Below are 23,591 nucleotides of genomic sequence, written 5' to 3'. Positions count from 1 at the left end.
AAATGCTTGCAGCGGTTCGGCGCTCATACCCCAACGCCGCCCGCCCCCGCCCTGTCACGGCCAAAACATTGCCGTACCCTTGCCGCCACACGGACTAAACCTCTCAACCTACAGGATACAATTTAAATTAGATGGAAATTACTGATAAAATATAAACAGCTATTTTTTTTAGAGTTTTGTTTAACCTAATATCTGACAAAAGACTGAAACGCTAATACAATAAAATATACTATTATAAACTTCATCTGAAACATCGTGAAAATTACTCTGATTTAACTTGATAATACATTTTACTCGATTTAACGTTATTTGTATAAATTTCAACGTGAATCTTCCATAAGACCTATTTCTAAACTCACGCACACCAGTGCACACAGCCTCCGGAAAAAGGTCAACAACCTCCCTCCCTCGGAACCTCTCGATATTCGTCAATTTGAATATTCCACCCTCTCGTTTTTAAGGATTAGATTTTTCCGCAAAATCCATTTCGTTGTGCTCTAAGTTTGTTTACATTGAAGCTTTAACGAAAAATGTACGCTACAAGTAGAAGTTTGTTTGATTGAACTTTTTATTACAGATTTAAAAAATATAATTTTGTTTCAGTGAATTTAACTAATCTATCTTTAGAATGGTGACAATAGAAAATATCTATAAAGCAATTTTTTTAAATCCTCTTGGTACCTCTAGTTTCATATTTCGGTCCTCATAAATAATGTTTCTGTCTTCGCCACTAATAAATATAACGTTAACAAAAGCATTTTCCTCGTTATAAGGTTCCGGTGCTCGTATCCGACTCGCAGGACCAATAACGGAAATTGGTAAGAAATGATCCGGAATAACCCCGAGGAGGGCGGACTGATTTGTTGAATACACCGCCAATTCAGCGAGCATTTATAATTAACGTACTTGGATAACTAGAACTCTTATTAAAGTTTCATATCGCGTAGTTAAATCTTCACTTACAAATGTAATATTTGTTTTTCTCTTGTTTCTACGTTATTGTTACGCAAAACAATACGCACGAATTAATGAAGAATTCTAGCGAAGAAGAGGACTTGAACCTAGTTTTAACAATATGCTTTCTAACTGGATTGCCTCTCTAAATATCTTACATTTTATAACAATTGCTGCGTAAAGAATTTTAATGACTTACAAACTATTGTAGCGATCAAACAAACCACTAGAAGAACAATATACCTCCATTGTTACTCCATTTACATCATCTTTGTTTTAATATGAACTTGCTAGAAAAATAAAGGTATTACAAGGTCAGGTGTATCATGAGACTCTTGTGTAAAAGGAACTGCATTTCTAGAGCTAGACTGGAAGTTCCAAGGTCGCAGACTAACCCACACACATGCGGGAACCTCCCTGTACTCACACCGCCACAAGCACGTGTACACTCTCCCCTATACATGGTCGTCATGGCAACGCAGCATCACTCCACGCCCACAACTCCGGGGGCGAACTCTCAAGATATTACGCCCTACTTCGCTCGTATTGGCGAACCAAAGGGGTGTAGTTACTTTGTGCTTGTGTGAGTGTGCTTAGAGCGGTTAGTCTCGAGAAATTCGCCAATTTCATTTCCCAACCAAATTTCGTGCCCGATGCTCGTCGTTTTACTGTGCCAATTATGTGTACAGTTACTCGGAATATTGGGAATAAAGACATGTTGTTCTAGAAAAGTAAAGTAGATCTTATTTAAGTCAATCTTTTGAAATAAATATAAATATATCTCTGAAAAACACATTTTCTGCTTCACTAGTATTTAAAACTTGGTTATTACTGTCATGATAAATTGAGAAAAGATTTAGATTCTTTGCAACTCATACATTTGCACACAAATGATGGAATTGCATGGAAGAGCTTGTCTTTTTTTGAATGGAGAAAAAATATAGGTACGTAACGAATGCTAACCAAGCACTCGACTCCATTCGCTACATTCACCGGCCGCTCGTTAACAAACCTATTCAATTTTGAAGTATTAGTCGATTGAGGCAACATTTCTCGCGTCCTACCGCCGCGAGTTCCAATTAGCGACTGGGGCTTGTCGCTTGAGTGGCGGTGACGTCACGCGGCGCTTTCATGCGGTTTCAATAACTACCCTCTCCACGACTCCTTCAATAGCCGGCCACTCCACCTGGCCTTCATTAGGGACCTCAATGTATACGCCGAGCTGAAAAGGCGACGGGATCTACTAATTTAAAAAATACAAGTTTTAACGAGTAAAGTTGTTTAGCTAATAGCTATACTCCCACATCGACGCCGCGATAATGCAATATTACTTTTTCTCGAAATTATTAAACTTTATTTGAACAAAGGCAGCTTGCCGTCTTTTGTCTGTGGCCGGTCGCGCCATAGACAAATCTTATTATGGAAATATTTTTAAATTAAGAACGCGCTCGGGTCCCGCATTATGCGTCTCGACTGTCATCATTGTCTAGCCTCTTTTTGTTCGTCCTCGCATGTCGAGGTTTTTCGACCACCGTTTCGGTATTTTTTATTCTCTTTTTATTTATATTTTTTTCGAGCTGTCCCGAGCGTGAATGGTGGGCTTTGTTTGTTCGTGTTTTATTATTAATTAGTGGGGATCCTTTGTTCGTGGTAATTATTCGTCTTAATAAGCGGTTCCTGCTCTTCGAATGCGAACGAGCGCTGGAGGAATTGTCAACGCTTTTGGTTTTAAATGACTGCTAGTGATAAGGGTTTTTAGTAACTGGTTTTTTGGTTAATGGTTCATTTTGTTTTACGATTTCATAATGTTTAAGTTTATCCACTAAAATATTTTTAAGTATTCAATAAATTATCAACAAAAAATCATTTAACTTCTATTATCAATTTTAGTTTCACATTTCTTTGATTTGTTGAGGTCAACAGGGTGTTCTCTCAATTTGCCTCAAAAAAATTATAATTCGAAATCCTTGAATGGTTGATGAATTTCTATCGAGTTAGTTTGTGTAGGAAGAGCATTGTTGAAACAATAAGATATGAGACAAAAAGGACGGCGAGGCGAGCAGGCCGTCGGGCTTTCGGGTCTCGACGCTGAAGCCACAATTAATTTAGCCTACGTGTCGCGCGATCCTGTCGTTTATTTCGCATAATAAAGTGCTGAAAAGAAGTCCCAGTTTAATTAGAGGTAAGACACTCGGGGTCGGAAGCGCGCGCCTGAATGCCACTCGTCGGACGCCATTTTGCATAATTGGGCGACGGAGGGTAGGACGAAATTTATACGGGCGCCCGCCAATTTACTTGCTAATGACGCGTCGTCTTCCCATAGACCGACCGGCGGGGTTTTTGTTCGCGCCACGCTATATTTCTATGAGAGTTCTTTTTGTTTTTGACCCGGTTGACTTTTTCGGTTTGTTTTTGTTTGAACTTTTTCACATTTACGGAAAGGGTTTTTCAACTGCAATGTTTAGCGGTGAGTGAAATTCGCAACACTTTCGTTTATTGTGAATTGCAAACACTTCATACTGACTTTTTTAAATATTATTTTAGTTCAAAACTAAACATGTTTCTACTGTTTGAAAGCTTCAAAAGCTGTATTAGTTTTTTTCTTTGTTTTTAAAACAAATGTCAAGAATTAGGTTATTTTGTATAAAATATTAGTTGTAAATATTAATGTTTGTATTGTTGCAGGCAAGCAAGATGGGGCTCCCTGCCGGAGGAGGGCTCTCCCTGTTCTGTCCAGCGGGAGACCTAGGGCAGCCGCCCCCCGCGCATATGGGTATCCCCCCACCCTACCAGTTAGACTCCAAACTGGGTGAGTTAACATTTTCACAAACATTAACAAAATCGTACAAAGTATCGAATACTCATTTTAGTCCTAAGTAGAAAAACTTAATTAAGAAACATTTGATATAGTATTTACTTCCTTTAAAAAAACAAGTGTCAATAATTATGCTTTAAAATCAACCTTCAGATTATAAACACAAAACTGAACTAAAATATGATGTAAACATTTAAATACTAAATTTAGTACGTATAATCAATCTATATAAAGAGGAAAGAGTTGTATTTAAGAATTTTTGTATGTACTAAAATACCTCATAAACTATTGGGTCAGATTTAGACAATTCACCATTAAAAAGCTAGGTTATCGCTGAGTAACATAGGCTACTTATACTATAGTCTAAATTCCCGTGGACAAATTCACGAACAACAACTAATGGACAAACAAGACTAGACTGAGCTTCAATATTTCAATAAGCATATTAATTTCACGTCAATATTGTGGTCACCGCGTGTATCACACTGTGAATCATTGAACACGTCTTTATACATTAAAATCCATAAAGCCTTTATAACGGAACTTTATCTCAAGTTACAATTTCTTTGAATATGTGATTTAATTATGGAAATTTTTAATTTCTTCTCAGATGCTTAAGTATTGTTAAGTTATAACCGATAACGTATTAACATTTTTATGACCAATTAATCGATTTAAATAATAGATAAAGAGCACAGAACTAAAGAGCATTAATTTATTAACCGACGTAACGGTCTAATGTTACGAGCTGTAACATTCGTCTCAATCAGCTTGTTGCTCGCTTATTTCCCCGTAACAAGTTATAAATTCATGAAATTCGCTGAACATGATACATGACACCCTGTAACGTTAGTCTTACCTTTAAGGTAACTTTGTTTTTTCATGTTTTGTTAAAAACCAGTCTCGTTGCAAGTAAATTAGGTTTACCGAAGCATGTTACTCTATTAGTATTGGTCGCAGTAATTAAATAAATAGTAACAGAGTTGTGTTATCCCAACAGCGGGGTTAGCGCGGACGCCCATGTACCCCTTTCCGGGGGGCACCTACCCCTACCCCATGCTCAGCCCGGAGATGTCGCAGGTAGCCGCCTCATGGTGAGTATAGTTACTTATCTATGTTAAGGTACTTGTTATTAGTTTAATGGAAGAAATTTAGGGAATTAATGCAAAAAAATCAAGCGACGAAATTACGTCATGCATCGCATTTTGTAATTAAAGACAAGATAGTCATTTGACTAAATAATGTAGGTAATTTCAGTTGTTTAAGAAAAAACAAACTCATGTATATAATCAGGAATAAAAAAAAATGTTACAATTACTTAAGTAATGTGAAGTATTGACGTACAGACTTAATGATTTAGATCGATGACGTCAAAGTTATTTTTAAACTCATTAAAGGATGTATCAAAACAATTAGGACACGTTAAATTGAGCCATTCAAGTATCCGCTTCGATAAACGTAAGAAAATGTGCGACTTAAAACATCTTGTATGACTTAAAATGCATTGTTTCTGTGGAGAATGGAACGAGCGCTTGTCGACGAAAAGAGTTACACTTAGATCCTTATAAGATGTGACCCTTTTCGTCTGTCTCATGTAGTGCGCTTACGTGCGAGGGTAACACAAGTGTGCCAATTTGTACCGTAGCTTTTTATTTCACAAATGTACTGCACTGTACATGTCTACGAACGTGGATCGCATTATACCTTGATGTACTCGTGTATATAATTTTTAAATTCTATGTATAATGTTTTTAATTTCCTTACTAGGCATACTCCGAGCATGTACCCCATATCTTCGGCGGCTAGCGGCTTCCGGAGCCCTTACCCCACCTCCCTGCCAATCAGCAGTTCTAGTCTATCTAGGTTAGTATTATAAATGTTTGATATTTTAAAAATGTGACAGAAAAAGAAAAGCAATCTGCGAGTCTATGAATTTTTAAATCAAAGTTAAATGTTTGTTTCAAAGAAGAAATTATTGATTTTTTATTTTGTCAACTGTACGTCTTAGTGATTTGTGTTTACATGTTTATGTAACGTTTTCTTTTGTGCAGTGAATTATACCGGTTCTCTCCGACACTTGGCGGCGGGCTGGGGCTCGGCTTGAGTCCAGCCCTGGTACCTGCACCGCCCTCCAAGGTTGATCTCTTCTCTCATCATGCGAGGTAAGACAACTCAAATTTTATATTTTATAAGTCACTATTTCTTAACCTCTCTATGTTATATCCAAATGATCAAAATTAGTCAATTTTTTTCCATAATATTCTCAGTAATAATCATTCTTGATTTTGAAGCACTTTTAGTTGACATTAAGTTTTATCAAAGCATGTATTTACATTAATCCGGTACCGGGTACAAATTTATCAAGGGGAATACCGTTACTACTTCTGTAAAACTATTGTTGATACTTAGAAATTACTTGTTGACCTCTAAGGTCACGTTGCATGACGTCATATTTATTAGAATCAAATAAGTTCTCAGAAACGTAGAGGTTAGTTCTCACGGAGTTTATCACGTCGATCACGATGCGTTTGAAGTCGATCTGAGGACATTCTGTGCATTTGTGAATATGCTGTAACACTGTATTGCCGTTTGTTACCTATTTGTATACCGTATGAAGTATCCGGGTGCTCTCCTTAAACACGTGTGTGGAAAAGAAAATCAGTACCATGTCGACAATAGTTTAAATGTTGTAACACTTAGACAAAAAACATGGAAGGTGAAGGAAGACATTGTGAAGCCAACAAGCGTGCTTAAATGGCCTAGACGTCTTCACCTTACTGATGATGATGTTTATTATCTTAAAACTTCATTACCAATCATCATCATCTAGATTTTTGTCCTCCAAATAACTCAATCGTACGTCATCTCAGTCATCACTCCCTTTTTGATCATGTCACCTTTCACGCAATCATCCATCTCTTTCTAGATCTATCTCTACCGGTGTGCCCTTCCACACTCATAACTAACGTTCTCCTTGTAATATGCGATTCATCCCTCCTCATTACATGCCCATACCATGCTAACCTTTTATTCGTTACCTTCTCTACCACTGGGGCTACACTCAAACTTCGTCTAATGTACTCATTTCGTATCTTATCCATTCGTGTTAAGACTTCATAATCAATCCATGATATATTTATTACTTGTAATAAAAATATTACAAGTAATCGAGACTGTCGATATCCAGCTGTGTCCCACCCGTCACGTCACGTCCATAAAGTGACGTGCGTCGTTGCCATTTTGTACCTATTTCCGTGGCACGTCGCAGATTCCAGCCATTCGCCATTAATAACAGCGCAAACGAGAGGCGCGTGCGCACGCAGTATCACAACGCCTAATTACAACGTTCAGTTCAAACGGAACGATAGAAATCAACGCACGGTGACTTTCACACGCGGGTAAAACATGTATACATAATAGTAGACAGTCCAGTACTTCATCACTTTACAAATGTATATTCGAAACGCAATACCTATCGTTTAAAAGTCAAAATTTTAGTGCTTATAAATTGCATTTGATTGTTATTTAACTACTCTGTACAGTCTTTGTATTGTTCTTTTAAACAATAGCAGTACTGTCGTACTGTAATCACTGTTCTGTCCTCGTGTGAAATTAGCATAAACACCATTGTGACATACGCCCTAGTAACGTATCATTGCGCGATCTTATCGCATGAATATTACACGGATAAACTCAGCCGACCCCCGCTTATCGCAAGATTGAAGATAAGCCCACCACCCCTAGTCTCGGATTGACAGATGCGTTTTCGAAAATCGTATTAGGGGTATTATAAAAAAATTGTTTTCACTTTATTCATTTTACTGCTTCTATTATGTTGGACAATAAACCGTTTTAGGCTAATTTTAGATTTGAATGTGTAATAATGAGTGTAGAACTTAATACCATAGACAAAATAAAACGTTTTATAGTCAGTATACAAAATAAAAACAAAGCACTGTATTCTACAATGTGATTGTTCAACATTTAAACAGAAACCTTCACATTGTATGTATTTAATTTGTAAGCAATTACCCCATGATCCGAGGAGCGTGTTACCAAAGAGGATGTGTTTAACTGGAAATGCAGAAAGGAATCTGTAATCTTACACCTTTCAACGCGTCGTCGTTTCGTACAAGTTGCATCAGTCAAAAATATAAAATCGCTGCGTTGTGTGGTCACACTTGCAGCGGTTTGTTTTATTGTATTTTGTTTATTCCACTATGAGATATATCTTTCTGTAACTTACAGAGTGAAATTTAACTAAGGGAGTCTTTTACTGCATAATTCAGTACAGAATTTACAGAGCTTATTTGATTTTTTTGTGTTTCATTTTAATGTCTTAATAAGAGCCTTATTTTAATGTTTGTAAAATAATGTCCTAGGTGACTAAATAGTATAGTTAAAATTACACTCAGTAATACATTTGTTTAATAAATATTACAATGAAAGTATTCATTGGTACTTAAAGATAGTTAAAGCAATATAAAAGGGTAATATATCTTAACTATATCTTCTTTTAACTTAAACTAACTTGAGACTTAAATTTGTTATCAGCACAACTATTTAAAAGACTACTAAATACTCAAAGTCGCGAACACTGGGGCAGTACATTCATGAACATAAAAGTCCAGGTACAATCATGTAAATAAGGCTGCTTGAGGAGAAATTTAATTAAGATGATATATGAGACGCCTCGTAACGGGCTTGTAAGGTACAGTCGCGGACACAAGCGCCAGCGCACAGATTCCCAATAAGATAAAAGATTTTTTATGTGACACATCACGAATAAAACAAAAACTGAAGATTATGCAAATGATGTAACGCATGCCTTTCGATTAAAAGCTTTTACGATATATTTATAAATTAATGTTACCTTTCATATACGAATAAGCATAATTAAAAAAAGATACATGACATGAAAATATTTTCTTGCTCTATCTTTAAACATTGTTATATTAATTTTGTCAATAAAATGTATAAATTGAATAGACAACAAATAATGTCTGTGTCTTAAATTTTTAATAATGTGTATATTCTAGCTCTTATTTGCGACTTTTTCTGTGCGAAATTAAAAATAAACTTATTAAGTATGTGCCGTGTTCTTCCAGACTGCTTTTTTGTATTTATAAAGATGTGTAAACACTTTTTGGAGATACATTTTAACAAACATGCATCCATCCAAACTTTATATTAATGTTATCACATTTACAGTTTTGTGTGCGATGTTACCCCACACATAATTACCGCGCCCGCGCCTCTGAATACCTCATTTGGAGCGTATGCGCATTGTGCTCGGGATTTTCGTTTCTCTCGTTTCTTTTTAACCTTTTACCCATTTTTAAACCGACTCGCCTTCGCGCATTAAGGAAGTCGTATATTCGACCGTTCCAAACGTTCCTCGAACTAATTTACTGAATAAAAGTCTATATTAGACGTATAACCATATGGGTACAGTCAGCTTCATAAATATGAAAACAATTACAAAGCTGCATAACTCATTTACGCCTTCAATTTGAATAAAATGGGATACACGTATCTGTTCGTATGCTTATGTCTATGACTATGTTCATATTTATTTTTGAAATTGCATCTAGTTTTGTTAATCTTAGCAACAATAGAAATGCGAAAATTTAGATGGATAAATGTTCGATAGAGTTTACCGCCTAAATCGTTGATGGGATCATGATGGAATTTGGCATTTGTTTAGAGTATATTCTGGAATAAACCATAGACATGCTTTTGTTTTTTTTTTACATCAACGTGGACAGAGCCGCGGGTGAAAGCTAGTCTATACATATTTGTGCAGCTGACTGTACATATATCTCTGACAATATATTTTATAGGTTCTATTTCGGATGCGTACATCACAGACAGGAAGTCGTTTTTCACATGTTTCGTTTGTTTTTCAAACATTGTGATTATTAATTTGGTTGCTCTTGTACGGTATATTTTAAAAACTATGTTCAAGATTCCTTTTGCTTTTTATTTGCTTCAACAAGCTTGTGTCGCATTTTTTTGTTAACGATTATAATTTAGTCGATGTTTTCTTGTCATCGATGATTAACTTGTGTTTAATATTTACGTCTCTTTCACACTGGCTTTTAAATTAATTACAAGTGTTGAAGAGAGATTTATTTTAAATAGTTTTTTTTATATATTTAAAGATCTAATTTATAAATTCTAACATCGGAATGGAATAAAATGATTTTTGTAACGTATTTGAAACAGTCTTATTTTTAGGGTAAGGCCCTATTGTTTAAAACGTTATGTAAATTACGATGTAACAATTTGTTAATAAAATTCAACTACGTTAACTGTCTTGTGGCAGTAGGTCAGTGGCCAGACATCCGTCAGAGCAATGAAATGATTCACTGCTTGCCAGTTATCCATGTCTCAAGGTCGAATATAGAAAACTATCTGTAGTTACAACCAATTTTTAAAGTATTGAAAAGCCCACACTTCTAGTTTTCTATGAAAAAAAAATAACAATTCCTCTCTCCTCCTGACCTCCATATACGTCACATCTACTCTTGTTGACGGTTTTTTAAAGACTTCCTTAGTCCGTTAGTCGTTTAACAGACGTCTACAGTTAAAGTTCGTCCTTATGTCCGTTTGTATCCGCGGCCGTGCGTCTGCCTCGGACCATCGCCGGAAACGCCGCGTCTATTTCCAACCGGACGCGCGCTTGTTTACTGTCACCCGTCGCGTCGCCGTCGCCTGTCGCGGCTGCGTGTCGTTAACACCTACCACTATTAACATATCGATATCGACACCGATAATACTTGATACATCGATATCTTAATGCACATCATTTTTTATCGTAGCATTTTATGTAGCTCTATATTCCGTCACTAATTATACAGAAGTAATCAAGCTACCTTGTCTGTAAGTGGCTAATAGTTTTAAAACCAAAAAGTTATGAAGCTAATATGGTGGTTCCAGGTCTCAAGCGGAGAAGAGCAGCAGCGGGGGCTCCGGGGAGAAGGCGAGCGAGGCGGGCGGTAACAGCAAGGAGCAGAACAAGAAACCGCACATCAAGAAGCCGCTTAACGCTTTCATGCTCTACATGAAGGAGATGCGCGCCAAAGTCGTCGCTGAGTGCACGCTCAAGGAGTCCGCCGCCATCAACCAGATCCTCGGCAGACGGGTGAGTCCCATTCCAAAACCACTTATGTCAATGTTAACTTTTAATTTTAAATTCATTACAAACTGGCCATTTAGTATTCCAATCAAACGATTTAATTGAATAAAATTCACCCTTGACTCTGTGTTTTGTTCCGTATAGAACCGGTGTTGTCATTGTTAATCTTGTAAGGAATACGAGTCGCGAGGCATCGAGTTAACAAATCGGCAGCGAGACAATGCCGCGCCACGGCCGAGCCGGCGCCGAGTCGCACATCGAACTAGATGCATTGAATAATAAAGACGGCGCAACTGGCGGCGGGCCGGCGACGCGACATTCCTCACAAGAGTAGCAAGTGTGCCGGAGCGGCCGCTCGCGAGCGTCCAACGGCGCGCGTTGGGCGGCCGCGAGCGGCGCGGCACGCCCGTAATGTGGTGTACCCGTGTCGATACGCAGTGGCATTCGTTGAGTCGCGAGGAGCAGGCAAAGTACTATGAGAAAGCGCGGCAAGAGAGACAGCTCCATATGCAGCTATACCCCGGGTGGAGCGCCAGGGACAACTACGGTTACGGTTCCAAAAAGAAAAAGCGGAAAAAGGACCGAGGTCCCGCTGAATTGGGAGGTATTGGACCTTAGGAACTGTAACCTGTGAAGGGGCTGGGTCACGTCGACGCTTGTGTACACTCGCTTCACCTCCCCCTCCCGTCCCGCGAGTCCCGCCGAGTCCCGCCGGCGGCGAGCTCCTCTAACACTACTAACGCCCGCTTGCGTCACTCCGACGACTCCGTTCCGACCCGACCCGACCCGACCCGAGCCGACCCGAGCCGTCCCCGTATCGTATGAGTGTGCGTGTGTGCGTGTGTACGTGTGCACCGTCGTGCGCCCGGGGCCGTGCTAGAAAAGCGGCCGGCCGGCTGTTGCGTGTTGTGTACTGTACTGTAGACGTCGAGTGACCGCACTCACCTCACCCTGGAAACATTGGTTTGTTCTGTGTCTAGGCGCGTCGTTCTACCGCAGAATAGGTTCTGGGAGGAACATAATTGGCCATTCTCATTCCGGTTAGGATCAAAATTGCCGCGGGGACGCGTATAGCGGGCTGTTTTTCTAGCACCAGGATAGGACGACGAGCCGCTTGGGCCGCGTCGAAGTGCATTTATCTTTTCTTTCCATATTCGCTGGCCGTTGACGGTACAGTGGCACGCACTCGGCCGGGAGGAGCAAGCCAAGTATTACGAGCTGGCGCGTCGGGAACGCCAGCTGCACATGCAACTCTATCCCGATTGGTCGTCTAGGGCTAATACGCAAAGGGGCAAGAAGAGGAAACGAAAACAGGAGACAACCGATGGAGGTACTGCCTTTCGCTCCGTCGCCGTCCTTCGCTCCGCACTGCCCCCTCCACGTCCCCGAGTCCTCTCCCGCAGCGAGGACCACGGTCTCGTCGGCTGCACACTCACCACCTCAGAAGTCCGACACGTGGTCCGATCAGCGGACGTCTCAACGAACGCGCCACACGCGCTTCGTCTCATTTAAAAATGAGGTCAATTAATGAAGGATTAACTCCGAGACGTTTGCTGCTTCCTCACCCGCCTCCCCTCCCCTTGCCCCGCTCCCCTCCCCTGTCCCGAGGCCCGAGAGAGTTCAATTACTTTGAACTTGATGCCAACCATACGTAGTTACTGCCGAATGTATAATGGTTGAAGGGGTCCAGGTTGTAGACATATCAGCATTACTTATTTTATATACTATTTATCGCATTTATTTATTTATTATATACATTTTTTGTTACTGTAATTACAACGCTATATAAATATATATACCGAGAATCACCCTGAGTATGTGGCACTCCTTCGAAGGTTGTCCCGGTTTTTGTTGTTCCGCTCCGCTCCGCCGGCGGCCACCAGTCCGGGCTCGCAGCCATGCGTCAATATTTGAAGTCCAGAGTAATTGCTTCGCAGGGAGGTAGCTCTGTGCGGGCTGGGACAGCCTTCTTGAGATATTGAACTATGCAAAGGTGTAGACATATTGTATGCATGAGGAGGTGAGGACGCGAGGGCGTAGGAGAGCGGCGGCGGCGAGCGCGCCCGCACAGATACGAGCTGCAATGCTTCTGCGGATTACAATGATACTGGCCAAACTACATATTTATTTTGATTCCGGAGAACCTATTCTGCTTCAATTTGCTTAAAAGCGTCATGTTTAATTGTGACTGTTTTGTTTTTACGTATGACGTAGTTAGCACATTTTGATAGCAAAAGCGAGTAGTGAGCTATTTTTTAAAACCAATGTTTTTCCGTTGTTCCCTTTTATTTCTCCCTTTCCCTTATCCAGCATGATACTAACGTGTTTGTAGTTGTTTGTTGCATGTTTGCTTGTTCGTAGTGGTAGATTAGACGTATTATTTTTAAGGCGCTTCGAACTTGATTTGAAGTAAATTTATTTTTGCTAAACGATCAGAGTAAAGACCATTTGATTTGATAAAGCAGCTTTTCGAACCAGATTTAATTAACATTATTTTTAGAAAGTCAACTTCCCACATCACACGGTGGAACCGTTAATTTGCCGTTAAAGTTTTAATTTGCTATTAAATATCCATATTTAATGATAATAAAGTAACAATCTAGTAGAAGTTTGCCGACTTGTGAATGTATTAGCGACGTGTTCTAACAGACTTCCTGTGCCACTTCCAGGAAATAATTTGAAGAAATGCCGGGCGAGGTACGGCCTCGACCAACAGAACCAATGGTGCAAACCTTGCAGGTGGGTACTTACAAATTTTTTATGATTTTTTCGCTTCAACATGTTAAAAAATTTTCAAAAAAGGTTTTTTCTATAAATCGTTAGTCGTTTCAAAAATGATATTGTTTCTATGTGGAAAGACTTGGCTTATCTTTTCGTCTTCACATATGGCAAAAGAAGCCCAGTCGTCTTTTTTTTTTCTTTATTAGTTTTTTATTGTAATTCAAAAAAATCTGTAGTATTTGTTGTGTTTTATGTTACTCATAATTTTAATATGTTTCGGTTTAAACAATACGAGTCTGGTCAAATAGGATTCGTGTACGGCGAAGCAGCAAAAAAAATAATTCAGAAAATGTGTCTTTTCACAAAGAAATAAGTTTGATACGATGTAGACAGCACACGGAATAGATTTTTTTGAAAGTAGACAAAGTGTGGTAGTAAAATAATAGGCAATAGACAATCGGCAATTCAGATCTACTGAGGAAAGGCAATCATTTGTCGAAGAAAACTTTCAAAAAAATCTTGACACATTTTCTGAATTTCGCTCGCTTTTTTTGGGACACGACCAGAGAATATTTATTACGATGTTTATACTTATCGAAATGTTTTTTTCCACTCATGATTGCCGCTTCTCACGGATCAATGCTGGATGACTGGCACTATTGGTAACATTAAAACTTTACTCGAATTACGATCGCATTTAAACTATACATCAAACACCACTTGACTCGAATATTTTTTGATCCTATTTCGTTTATAATTTTATGTTTGTTCTTACCCTAATCGTGAAACCTTACTTTGCTACAATCTTCTAAATGCTATTAAATGTCGAATTATTTTCGATATTTTCTTTCCCTTGACATTTCTCTTACTTTTATTGGATGTACTATTTTTTTTGTTATCCTTTCTTGAATGGCTTCATTTGATTGTCATCTTAACTAATTGATGCTTTCTCTAATTTCGACATAACCATAATTTTAAATAACTTTGATTTCATCTGTCGTTTATTTCATTTTCTTATATATTTTAACTTCCATCATCTTCATTACTGGTCTCTCTGGCTGAATATCCACTTGCACTGTACGGTATGGTAGTCCCGAGTCAAGTAGCGTGATGGTGTCGGGCGGGCTAGGGCTGCTGCGGCCGGAGGCGCCGCTGCCCGCAGCTAGTCTGGTGGGCAGCCCTGCGCAGGAGCCTACATACGTTAACCTCTAGTGCCGGTCCTACGCCGAAGGAAGTACGGTCAGTTACGTAGCATGGTAGACAATTGTACAGTATTCTCAGTTTAACTGTTTTTGTCGTTGCTAGTTGACGTTTAACGTTTTTTTTGTGATTTTTTTAATATTTTGATTGCATGTTTTCGATTTTTTTTGTTTTTAAACATAAGTTTACTCCCAATATCGATTTTAGCGTTACTAGCGTTCTGAGCGCTTTTTATCGTAATAAGGGGGGTTAGGCCTTTTTAAATTAAAAAGAGGGGGTTAACGGTCTTGCGACTGTCTTTGTTGATTTTCGCGTCCATTTCTGTCCAGCGCCCTGGGCACTGATTCTCGGTTCAAAACTTAGGTCGAACTTTTTAAATTCTTGTGGATTACAAGGAACGAGAAATATAGTTCTAAAATTTGTAACTGACAAAATTATTAAGAAAATTTAAACTAGATTGGTTTTATTCCACATATTTTTCTATGTTGTTTTGTTGGTAGGTCGCATCCTAACTATATTCGCAAGAATATTTGTCGTTATTGTTTTTGAGTTTTTTTTTTTTTGTTGAAAATAGTCAAAAATAATCTGCTTTGAATAAGTTAGAATGTTGTGCTTTTTTTCGATGTTTGAATTTTAATTTTCGTATTTCGATATTTTTTGTTTCTTCAGAATTCTTTTGAGTTTTTTAGCGTCGCATGTTTCTGATGTTTTGTGTGGCCTTCATTGTTGTAGTAAATCTGTTTTTTTTTTTATTAAATACCCGTAATGTTTTAAGCATGTCGATTTAACATTTGTACATTTTTAAAAAGGACGTTAGTGTGTGTCTTTGACTTTTTTTTTAAATCAAGAGAATTCATAATGCACCTGGACGGATAAGGTAAGAATGAATAGAGATTAGGAAGTTACATAATTATTTTTTATTTCAATTCTTGATATAGGTGTTTAAACTTTTTTGGTTACAATTATAACTGTTCGAAAGAAACAGAATTCCTATCACGATAAAACTCGAATCAAAGTGGTCGCATTTTGAGAATCATAAAATGACCAATCCAATCCATCCAATATATAATGTAACTTTATTTATTTGATTTTATACACCCGTATATGGTACAATATAAGTATAGTAGAGGATATTGGTTAAGTTTGTTCGACTAATAGTTGCAATTTCTTCCGATTGCTTTTACTTCAACTAGTAACTTTCTTTACGATATTTTCAGGCGGAAGAAAAAGTGCGTTCGTTATATGGAGGCGCTAGCGGCGGCGGGCGGGGGGCTGGGCGCGGGGGGCGCGGCGGGCGTGGGGGGCGTGGGGGGCGCGCTCTCGCCTTGCTCCGATGAGGATGTGAAGCTGGAGGAGTTGTCAGACGCGAGTAGTGACGCGGAACCCGACACTCCCCCCACATCCGCGTCCAGTCCTGGCGGGCTCAGCGCACTCTCCTCGCTGGCGTCGCCCGCGCCAGACCCCGCGCACCCCGCGCACGCCCCGCACCCTCACCCTGCGCACCCCGCGCACCCCACGCCGCGACATCCAGTCGGTACCAACCCTCGCGACGCCAACAACCCGCTGTCTGTTGGACAGCTCACCTCACAGTCGTGGCCGCGCGCCGCGCAGACACGGCCCTCACATGAGGTCATCTCAGTATCGTAGTGCGGTCTGCGACAGCACCGACAGCACCGACAGCACCGACTGCAGTGCTGACAGTGATAGTGACACTGACTGCCGAGTGCTGACAGGGCTTCTGCCCACTGCTTACTGCTGACTGCCGCTAGGCGGCGCCACTTGCAACTTATATCCAAATATGAATTGTTAGTTCTCAATCTTGTGTACAAGTGTTCCACAGTTGTGAAGTAACAATCCGTTTGCGAACAGCGCCATCTAGCGGCGAGTGCAAGAACGTTGTGTAGGTTGTGACAAGACGCGGTATCAGCAAATGTACAGTAATTCAAGGATATTGTGATTTCGCATTAATATTGTTTCATCAGGTGCTAAATAACACGGGTTTTCTTGAATGTCATACGGGAATATCGACATTTTGTGTACATTTATTATTTCTTGAACAGTTCTATAAAATACCATAGATTTTTTCTTTCTTGAACGTTTTAGATGGCCTAAACATTCACCATGTGTGCGATATTTCCGAATGCCATACGAATGCAATGTACATGAAAACTTAATATGTAACTTACGTAAAACTGTGAAATAAAACTTTAAAAAAAATATCTAAAACACATTCACTACACTATAAGATACATTTTATCTCAAAATCCAGTCAATCATGATCTCAGATCCACAATTACATTGAAATATAGTAAAAACTGGATAGTGCAACATCGTTGGAAGTTCAATAATTTCGTATTTAACAGTCGCTATAACCGATAATACCCGATGTCGTATTAAACGGTTTTTACAACGACTAGTCACATCGCCATACTTCGACCGGTTAATATTTAACGTTATAGTTTAACAGTTATATTAGAACTACATAAATAACATAAAATAACTTTTAACTCTAAAACTGTTAATCTATGTCGTTGAAATATAAAAGTGGATTTAATTTTTGAACATCCTGTAACTTAAAGACCCATTCATATTAAAACCATAGATATATAATCTATAAATATTGAAACACTAAAATAAAGAAAAAGCCTATAAAGTACTCCTTTGAAGAAATTCCAAAAAAAATTGGGATATTTCCTAAATAATTTTTTTTTTCAAAAATATACTCCTGATACACACTCCATCTATAGATTGCATATCTATGTTATCAAGTTTGTTAATTATTTGCCTTTATCTAATAACTTTAAAACTGGGTACTTAATGTTAAAACACAAATACAAAAATATCTACTATTCTAAGAATTATATCCTCACAAAATTTCAAATATGTAAATGCCTATGCAGTGGAATTTGGGTTTAAATGTTATTTAAAAAGGTTCAATAATTAACAACCTTCGTACATAATCATTAGACAATAACATACCACAGATATTAAAATAAAAAAAATTAAAAGCACTAAAAAAATCTTATAAAACCAATATTGCCGTATATAAAAAGGCTATGTAATTCGCCTTTTATTGCTCTCTTGAAATTTTTAATTTTCTGAACATACTGTAGAATTCGACTTAAAGATGCATATTGCTGTCTCTATTTTGTCAAAGAAAATGAAAGAGATAGCAATATGTGTACTGTTACACAAAACGGCTCGCACCATGTTCCACGTAGTGTTTAATTTTTTTTTAAATAACCTCTTTGGGTCAAACTTGTGTAAAATAATCCGACCCAAAAGCTGTTTTTTTCCGTTGTGCGGAATTGTTAGACTGTCGTAGGAATAGTTATAGATGGTGTTGCATGAGTCAAATAAATATTTAAAAAAATGTGTTACAGGAATTGCCTTTTGGAATTTTTTGAAAAGATTTTTTCTTAAACAAGAGAATATGTTTTGTTTTATTTTTAATGGTTTTTTAATTCAATGATTTGAAAATTTGAGTTTTTTTTTATTTTTTGGTTGCTTTTAAGAAAAAAGTAACAAGAAAATAGTGGAGGTGATTTAATTTATTTCTAGAACTTTTGCTTATAATAGTTTTGGTATAAAAATTACTTGTTAACAGTATTTCTGTTACAATTATGCAATTTGATTAATGTATTTCTATGATGTTAACATTTTTCTAGATTATTTACTGGAAATAAAGGTCTCTTTTATTCAAGAAAAAGTCTCTTAAAGTTTTAAAGCATTTTTTTGAGTATTCTACAATTTGCAATATTGAAATGTAACGACAATTATAGAAAAAAAAAATTGTTAACAAGAAATCTACTTATTTTTTATGATTTATTATGACTTGAAAAATACAATTACGATTTAATATTGACCTAAACAATGTTGTAAATGGAATTTTTATGTTTATGTGTCAATGATTTTATCATTTATAAGGAAAAAACGATTTTTTACGTTTTGTGTAATTAGAAAATTCCAAAAGGCAGTTTCCGACACACCCTGTATATGTGTAAGTACACACTAGAGCGGTGTAAATGTATAAAATGTAGGTTTTTAATTTAACTGTGTCATATTAGATAATAAGTGTACTATTCTACTTATATTATACATTATTGCTATATAAAAAAAGAATTTTAAAGAAAAAAATATTAGTTGAATACTGACTCAAAATATAAAAAAATCAGAATTCAAACGCATTATTACAGTTATTAAAGACCGCGTTGTAAATAAACTCACGATTTAGAACAGTTTTTGGTATTAAAAAATAATTATTGCATTTATTATTATAATAAAAAATTAACGCACGATACGTTCTCGGATGGTTTGTTTTTGTCCAATGCAACATTTTTTGTTAATTACTATTTTTTTTATTGTTATTATTAAGATTTTTAACGTTGTTAAATGCAATATCGAACTACTGATTGTGCTTTTCGTGATTTGAAAAATTTAATTTTTATCGGAAAAAAATAATTGAATCATTTGACGAAGTTTTTAAATCTCTATGACTCCGATCGTTGGCATGATTTTGCAAGAATATATAAAAAACCTGTGCAATATTTATTCATATGGGTATTGTATAGTTTTTGAAGTACATATAAATTGTAAAAAATAACTTAAGGACTATTTCTGAATTAATAGAAATTATAAAATCGTATTATTTTGCTTTCAAATCGAGAAGATTTTTTTTTGTATTTTTTTTTAACAATCAAAACCCCACGTGCCAAAACCATCTGGAACTACATTCAGGGATTTAAAGGATGGACAGTAATATAGCATATTTCAGTGCCAAATTTAACTGTAAAAAAAATAAGGGTATTTTCGATACCTAATACCTCTGAAAGGTCTTTTATGTTGATAGATTTTATAGGTTGTTTTTATTGTTAAGACAGACAGGCGGCGTTGGGCCGGTTATGTTTTTTTTGTAGGGAAAATTTTGTCAAATTAGAAAACTCAATTATTAGGTCTGAACCCATAACTTTGTGTTCAGTTGAAGGAATATTATTTTAATAAACAACTTAAAATTGTCTTCTGGATTTTCATTTCTTTTTTCTTAACCCCAACACTTGATGGAACATACTATCTCATGTTACTCTATGAATAAGTGAAACAAGACACTTCTATAAGAATTAGATATTTTTAAACATGTACAAGTAATTTTTCGAGTTAATTAGCAGGAAACAAATTCTCTATTGGACATTTTCACAAAATTCATCGTGATTCTGTGTCCTGAACTAATTATGCAACTGTGTTTCAGGAGACAGGACCTTCTCTTATCCGTTAGCAAACTTATTAACAGTTCGTTGCTACCTTTAAAGAGATATGTAACATGTTAAAATTACTTTAATATATGAAAGATGAGCGAAAAGATAATTTAGAAAAACACCTCCCATATAAAAAATAGTCAAGTCCACTAAAATTTACACTGCCGAGATTATTTCGGTAGCGTAATTTACACAAGGAAAAATAAAACACCTTTTATGGATTACATTGTTTATTTTGTGACAATGCATAATAAAGTAAATACACGTTAAGTAATTGTGTAAAATATTGTAAAATTGTGATACAAGTGAGTTATACGACATTTGTACTGGGATTTCTACATCAATTAGAACTAGTACAAGTCATTGAATTATTTCGAAAATTTTAATATTTTTGAATATTTCTAGTCACATGCACGAACATTGAAATTAACGTTTTACAAAATATTCATTGAATAAACAATTAGGCGTCATTATTATAAATAAATAATAAATCAATGAAAAATACAAAAATTATCATATTTGAGTTTTTTAAGTGCGAGTTTAAAACTAAATGAAATGCTTATTTTAAAATGCATAATTAATAAAATGCTCTGAATGTGTTGAGATTTCAACGTATTTTATTATTTCACGATTAAAAATGAACAATCATAATAAAAAAAAAAACACTAAAACAATGGTGCTCAAAACATTTAGATTCAAATTGTGTCAAATTACAGAAATTTACGTTTGAAAATTTAAATTTAACGTATAAAATCTATATTTTATGAGTTACTCTTTGGCGTTTTTTAACAATGAAGAAATTTATATCGATTTATTTACTTTAATAATATCGATATTTTCAGAGAATACACATCACTAACACTCCAGCGATTTGACAAACGAAGCCACAGATTAAAAAATGTGCAGCAATAAATGCAGATAAAATACAATCCTGCTTTGTCACGAAATACTTTTATTGTTTTTTTAACTTATGGCTTATTCCCCGTTTGTGTAAAAAATTACAAAAGGTAAATTCTATCTTCACTATCTTTTACAACATGAATAAGGAAACTTGAGATGCAAAGTTAAACTATTTCTAACTATTAAAAGTGTAATAATCAACAAGAAAAAACAATTTCTGCAATCACTAGAAAACTAAAACTAAATATACTTGCAATAGAATTACCAATATTATTGTGTAAATTCTCTATTTCAATAAAGCCTACAATATAAAAAACTCTAACATAGAAAACATTGGTTCCATTTGACATCACATTCTGATGAAAAAAAAACACAATTTTCTATATTCTATCCTGAGATACAAAAAGTCAATTTTTAACTATAATCCTTACAAAATCAGTCTATGAAACCGAATAAATATTAATAATGAAACGATTAAAATGTCATGCACTATTTAATAAGCAGTCTAACAAAGAGATAACATAAAGCCTCATCAAATCTATCAAAAGTAAAAGCAAAAATAAACCCTATTGTGTTCAAATAAGTATGAAAATAAGATAACATTTTGACAGATTTAATAAAGATTTGTGTTGGTAAATAACAGAGTATGTTCGCAACAAGCACGAACTAAAAATATGCTTGCGTTTATGAAAAAATGCTTTCAAAATTAAATATACGTCAATTAAATTATAATTAAATATATTAAAATCAATAAACATAATTTTCCATTCATCATTTCTGTTTCTTAAAATAAATAATAAAATAAGACACATCCGAGACATTTTTTCACAAGCTAAAGCCGTAAGCTGCAGACCGAAACCGGTACAGACCGGACCGGACTACACTGGTACAGACCGGACCGGAATACACCGGTACAGACCGGACCATATTACACTGGTACAGACTGGTCCGGACTAGGCCGGTACAGACCGGTCTTTACCAGAGGCCGGAGGACTTGCCGCCGGGCGGGTTGCGCACACGCACTGATGTCTTCGTCTCTGCTCCTTCCAGCTCCTCTGAAATTTTTTAAATTTATTGCTTTTTAAATGAAATTACTAGATTTTTATTATATAAAAAATGTACTTCAAAATCTATACTAATATTGTTAAGAGGAAATATTTGTATTTTGTACACATTGGAATAACTCAAAAACTACTGGGTTGGTTTTAAAAATTTCCTTTATTAAAAAGCTATGGTATATACGACCTTTATTAAACCACAGTATTAGTGAGTAACGTCACGTTTTTTACTATTTTGTATTAAACGCGGACGAAGTCGCGAGCAACAGCTACATCCATTTAATCGGTGATCTATTTGCAGTACTTATAGTGAATTAGTAAATATTAAAATTTTAACTAGTCAAATCAGAGTTTGTTTGTAAATCCTTTGCACGGATTTGAATAGGACTTTGACTGGAAAGTAGGGTAGGGTAGGTACTGGAAAGTAGTTAAATTCTACTAATATTAGGAGTGAGTACTGACTGCTGATGGAGAAGGTGGAGTTCTGCAGGTCGCGCTGGCCTGGCTCGCGCATCTTGCGGCCAGTGGGCGTGCTGCAGCCCGAGGACAGCGCCGACTCCAGCTGCTTGCTCAGCATCAGCTCTGCGGACAGTCAATGTATACTTATATTCAAATATCTTATCCGCTTACACATTAAGATTTTTATTTATTGAACAGATACACTAATTGCGTGTTCAATTAGAGTGGAATTAAATATGTAAATAATAAAATTAGGAAAACACAGATGACAGGTACACAGCGCTTACAAGAAAAAAATGTTTAGATAATAAAACATTGAATCAAAATACTTCGATATAGGGCTTTTCAATATTTGTGTATTTTCGTAAGGTTACCATACTTTAGTACAGTAATCTATATCTTTGCTAATATTATAAAGATGAAAGATTTGTATGTTTGAGATATTCAAAAAATACTGGACCAATTTCTTGCACCATTATAATTTATTAATTTGACGCGTGCAAAGTTGAGAGCAACAGCTAGTTTCATATAATACAAGAATTATTTTTTCTTACAAATGGTTATATAAGTTACAAAACTTACCAGTGGTGGGTGTGGGGGTGCCGTTGGTGACCCTGGGCGGGGGTGCGGGGGAGTGCGGCGCGGGGGCGGGGGCGGGCGAGGTCGCGCGCGGCGAGGCGGAGCCCGCGCGGGGCGCTTCGCCTCCGAACACGTACGGGCTCATCACTGGCGTCTTCAAGAATTTACCGAAACCTGAAAATATTTCAATTTACTAATATTAGAAATGTTATGTTTGTTAGGAGATATCTCCAGAACAGGATAATGCATTTCGATAAAATTTTTCACAGATATAGAACATAGTTTAAAAGAACACATAGGCTACTTATTTATGTATGATTTTTCCGTGATATTTTAAAAGGCACGATTTTTAGAAACAGACTTTAGAGATAGTTCTTCAATCAGTTTGTAATTATTTAAATTGGTGTTTTTTGTATAAAATAAGCTATTTAGTATAAAAATCGCGTTAAAACAAACATTCACAAGTAAACACTTCAAAAATATAGTTACTGCACACATAAAATTGTACTAAT

General features: G+C 36.5%; 2 protein-coding genes across 4 annotated transcripts in view; one reads left to right on the top strand and one right to left on the bottom strand.

Moving 5' to 3' along the window:
• LOC106111393 (protein pangolin, isoforms A/H/I/S) overlaps positions 1–18,258 on the top strand; it is a 123,658-nt gene extending 105,400 nt beyond the window's left edge. The window contains exons 5-12 of one of the 2 annotated variants that reach the window (XM_013293459.1): positions 3,640–3,763; positions 4,770–4,863; positions 5,537–5,632; positions 5,821–5,931; positions 10,712–10,916; positions 12,087–12,240; positions 13,580–13,649; positions 16,049–18,258. In XM_013293459.1, coding sequence (XP_013148913.1) covers positions 3,640–3,763; positions 4,770–4,863; positions 5,537–5,632; positions 5,821–5,931; positions 10,712–10,916; positions 12,087–12,240; positions 13,580–13,649; positions 16,049–16,478 — 1,284 coding nt within the window. In that variant the 3' untranslated portion in view covers positions 16,479–18,258. Of the gene's footprint in view, positions 1–3,639; positions 3,764–4,769; positions 4,864–5,536; positions 5,633–5,820; positions 5,932–10,711; positions 10,917–11,348; positions 11,515–12,086; positions 12,241–13,579; positions 13,650–16,048 lie in introns of both variants that reach the window. The other variant, XM_013293458.1, reaches the window with a different exon arrangement.
• A 2,783-nt stretch (positions 18,259–21,041) lies between these two features.
• Positions 21,042–23,591, bottom strand: part of LOC106111450 (dihydropyrimidinase) — a 34,803-nt gene continuing 32,253 nt past the window's right edge. For both annotated transcript variants that reach the window (XM_013293556.1, XM_013293554.1), the window contains exons 12-14: positions 23,083–23,253; positions 22,504–22,623; positions 21,042–22,038 (exon numbers count right to left, since the gene is read on the bottom strand). In XM_013293556.1, coding sequence (XP_013149010.1) covers positions 21,959–22,038; positions 22,504–22,623; positions 23,083–23,253 — 371 coding nt within the window. In that variant the 3' untranslated portion in view covers positions 21,042–21,958. The remainder of the gene's footprint in view (positions 22,039–22,503; positions 22,624–23,082; positions 23,254–23,591) is intronic.

The sequence above is a fragment of the Papilio polytes genome, unplaced genomic scaffold (genome assembly GCF_000836215.1).
Source record: "Papilio polytes unplaced genomic scaffold, Ppol_1.0 DF824169.1, whole genome shotgun sequence".
Taxonomy (NCBI): Eukaryota; Metazoa; Arthropoda; class Insecta; order Lepidoptera; family Papilionidae; genus Papilio; species Papilio polytes.
Note: the sequence above shows the minus strand (reverse complement) of the source record. Positions and strands in the feature narration are given on the sequence as shown.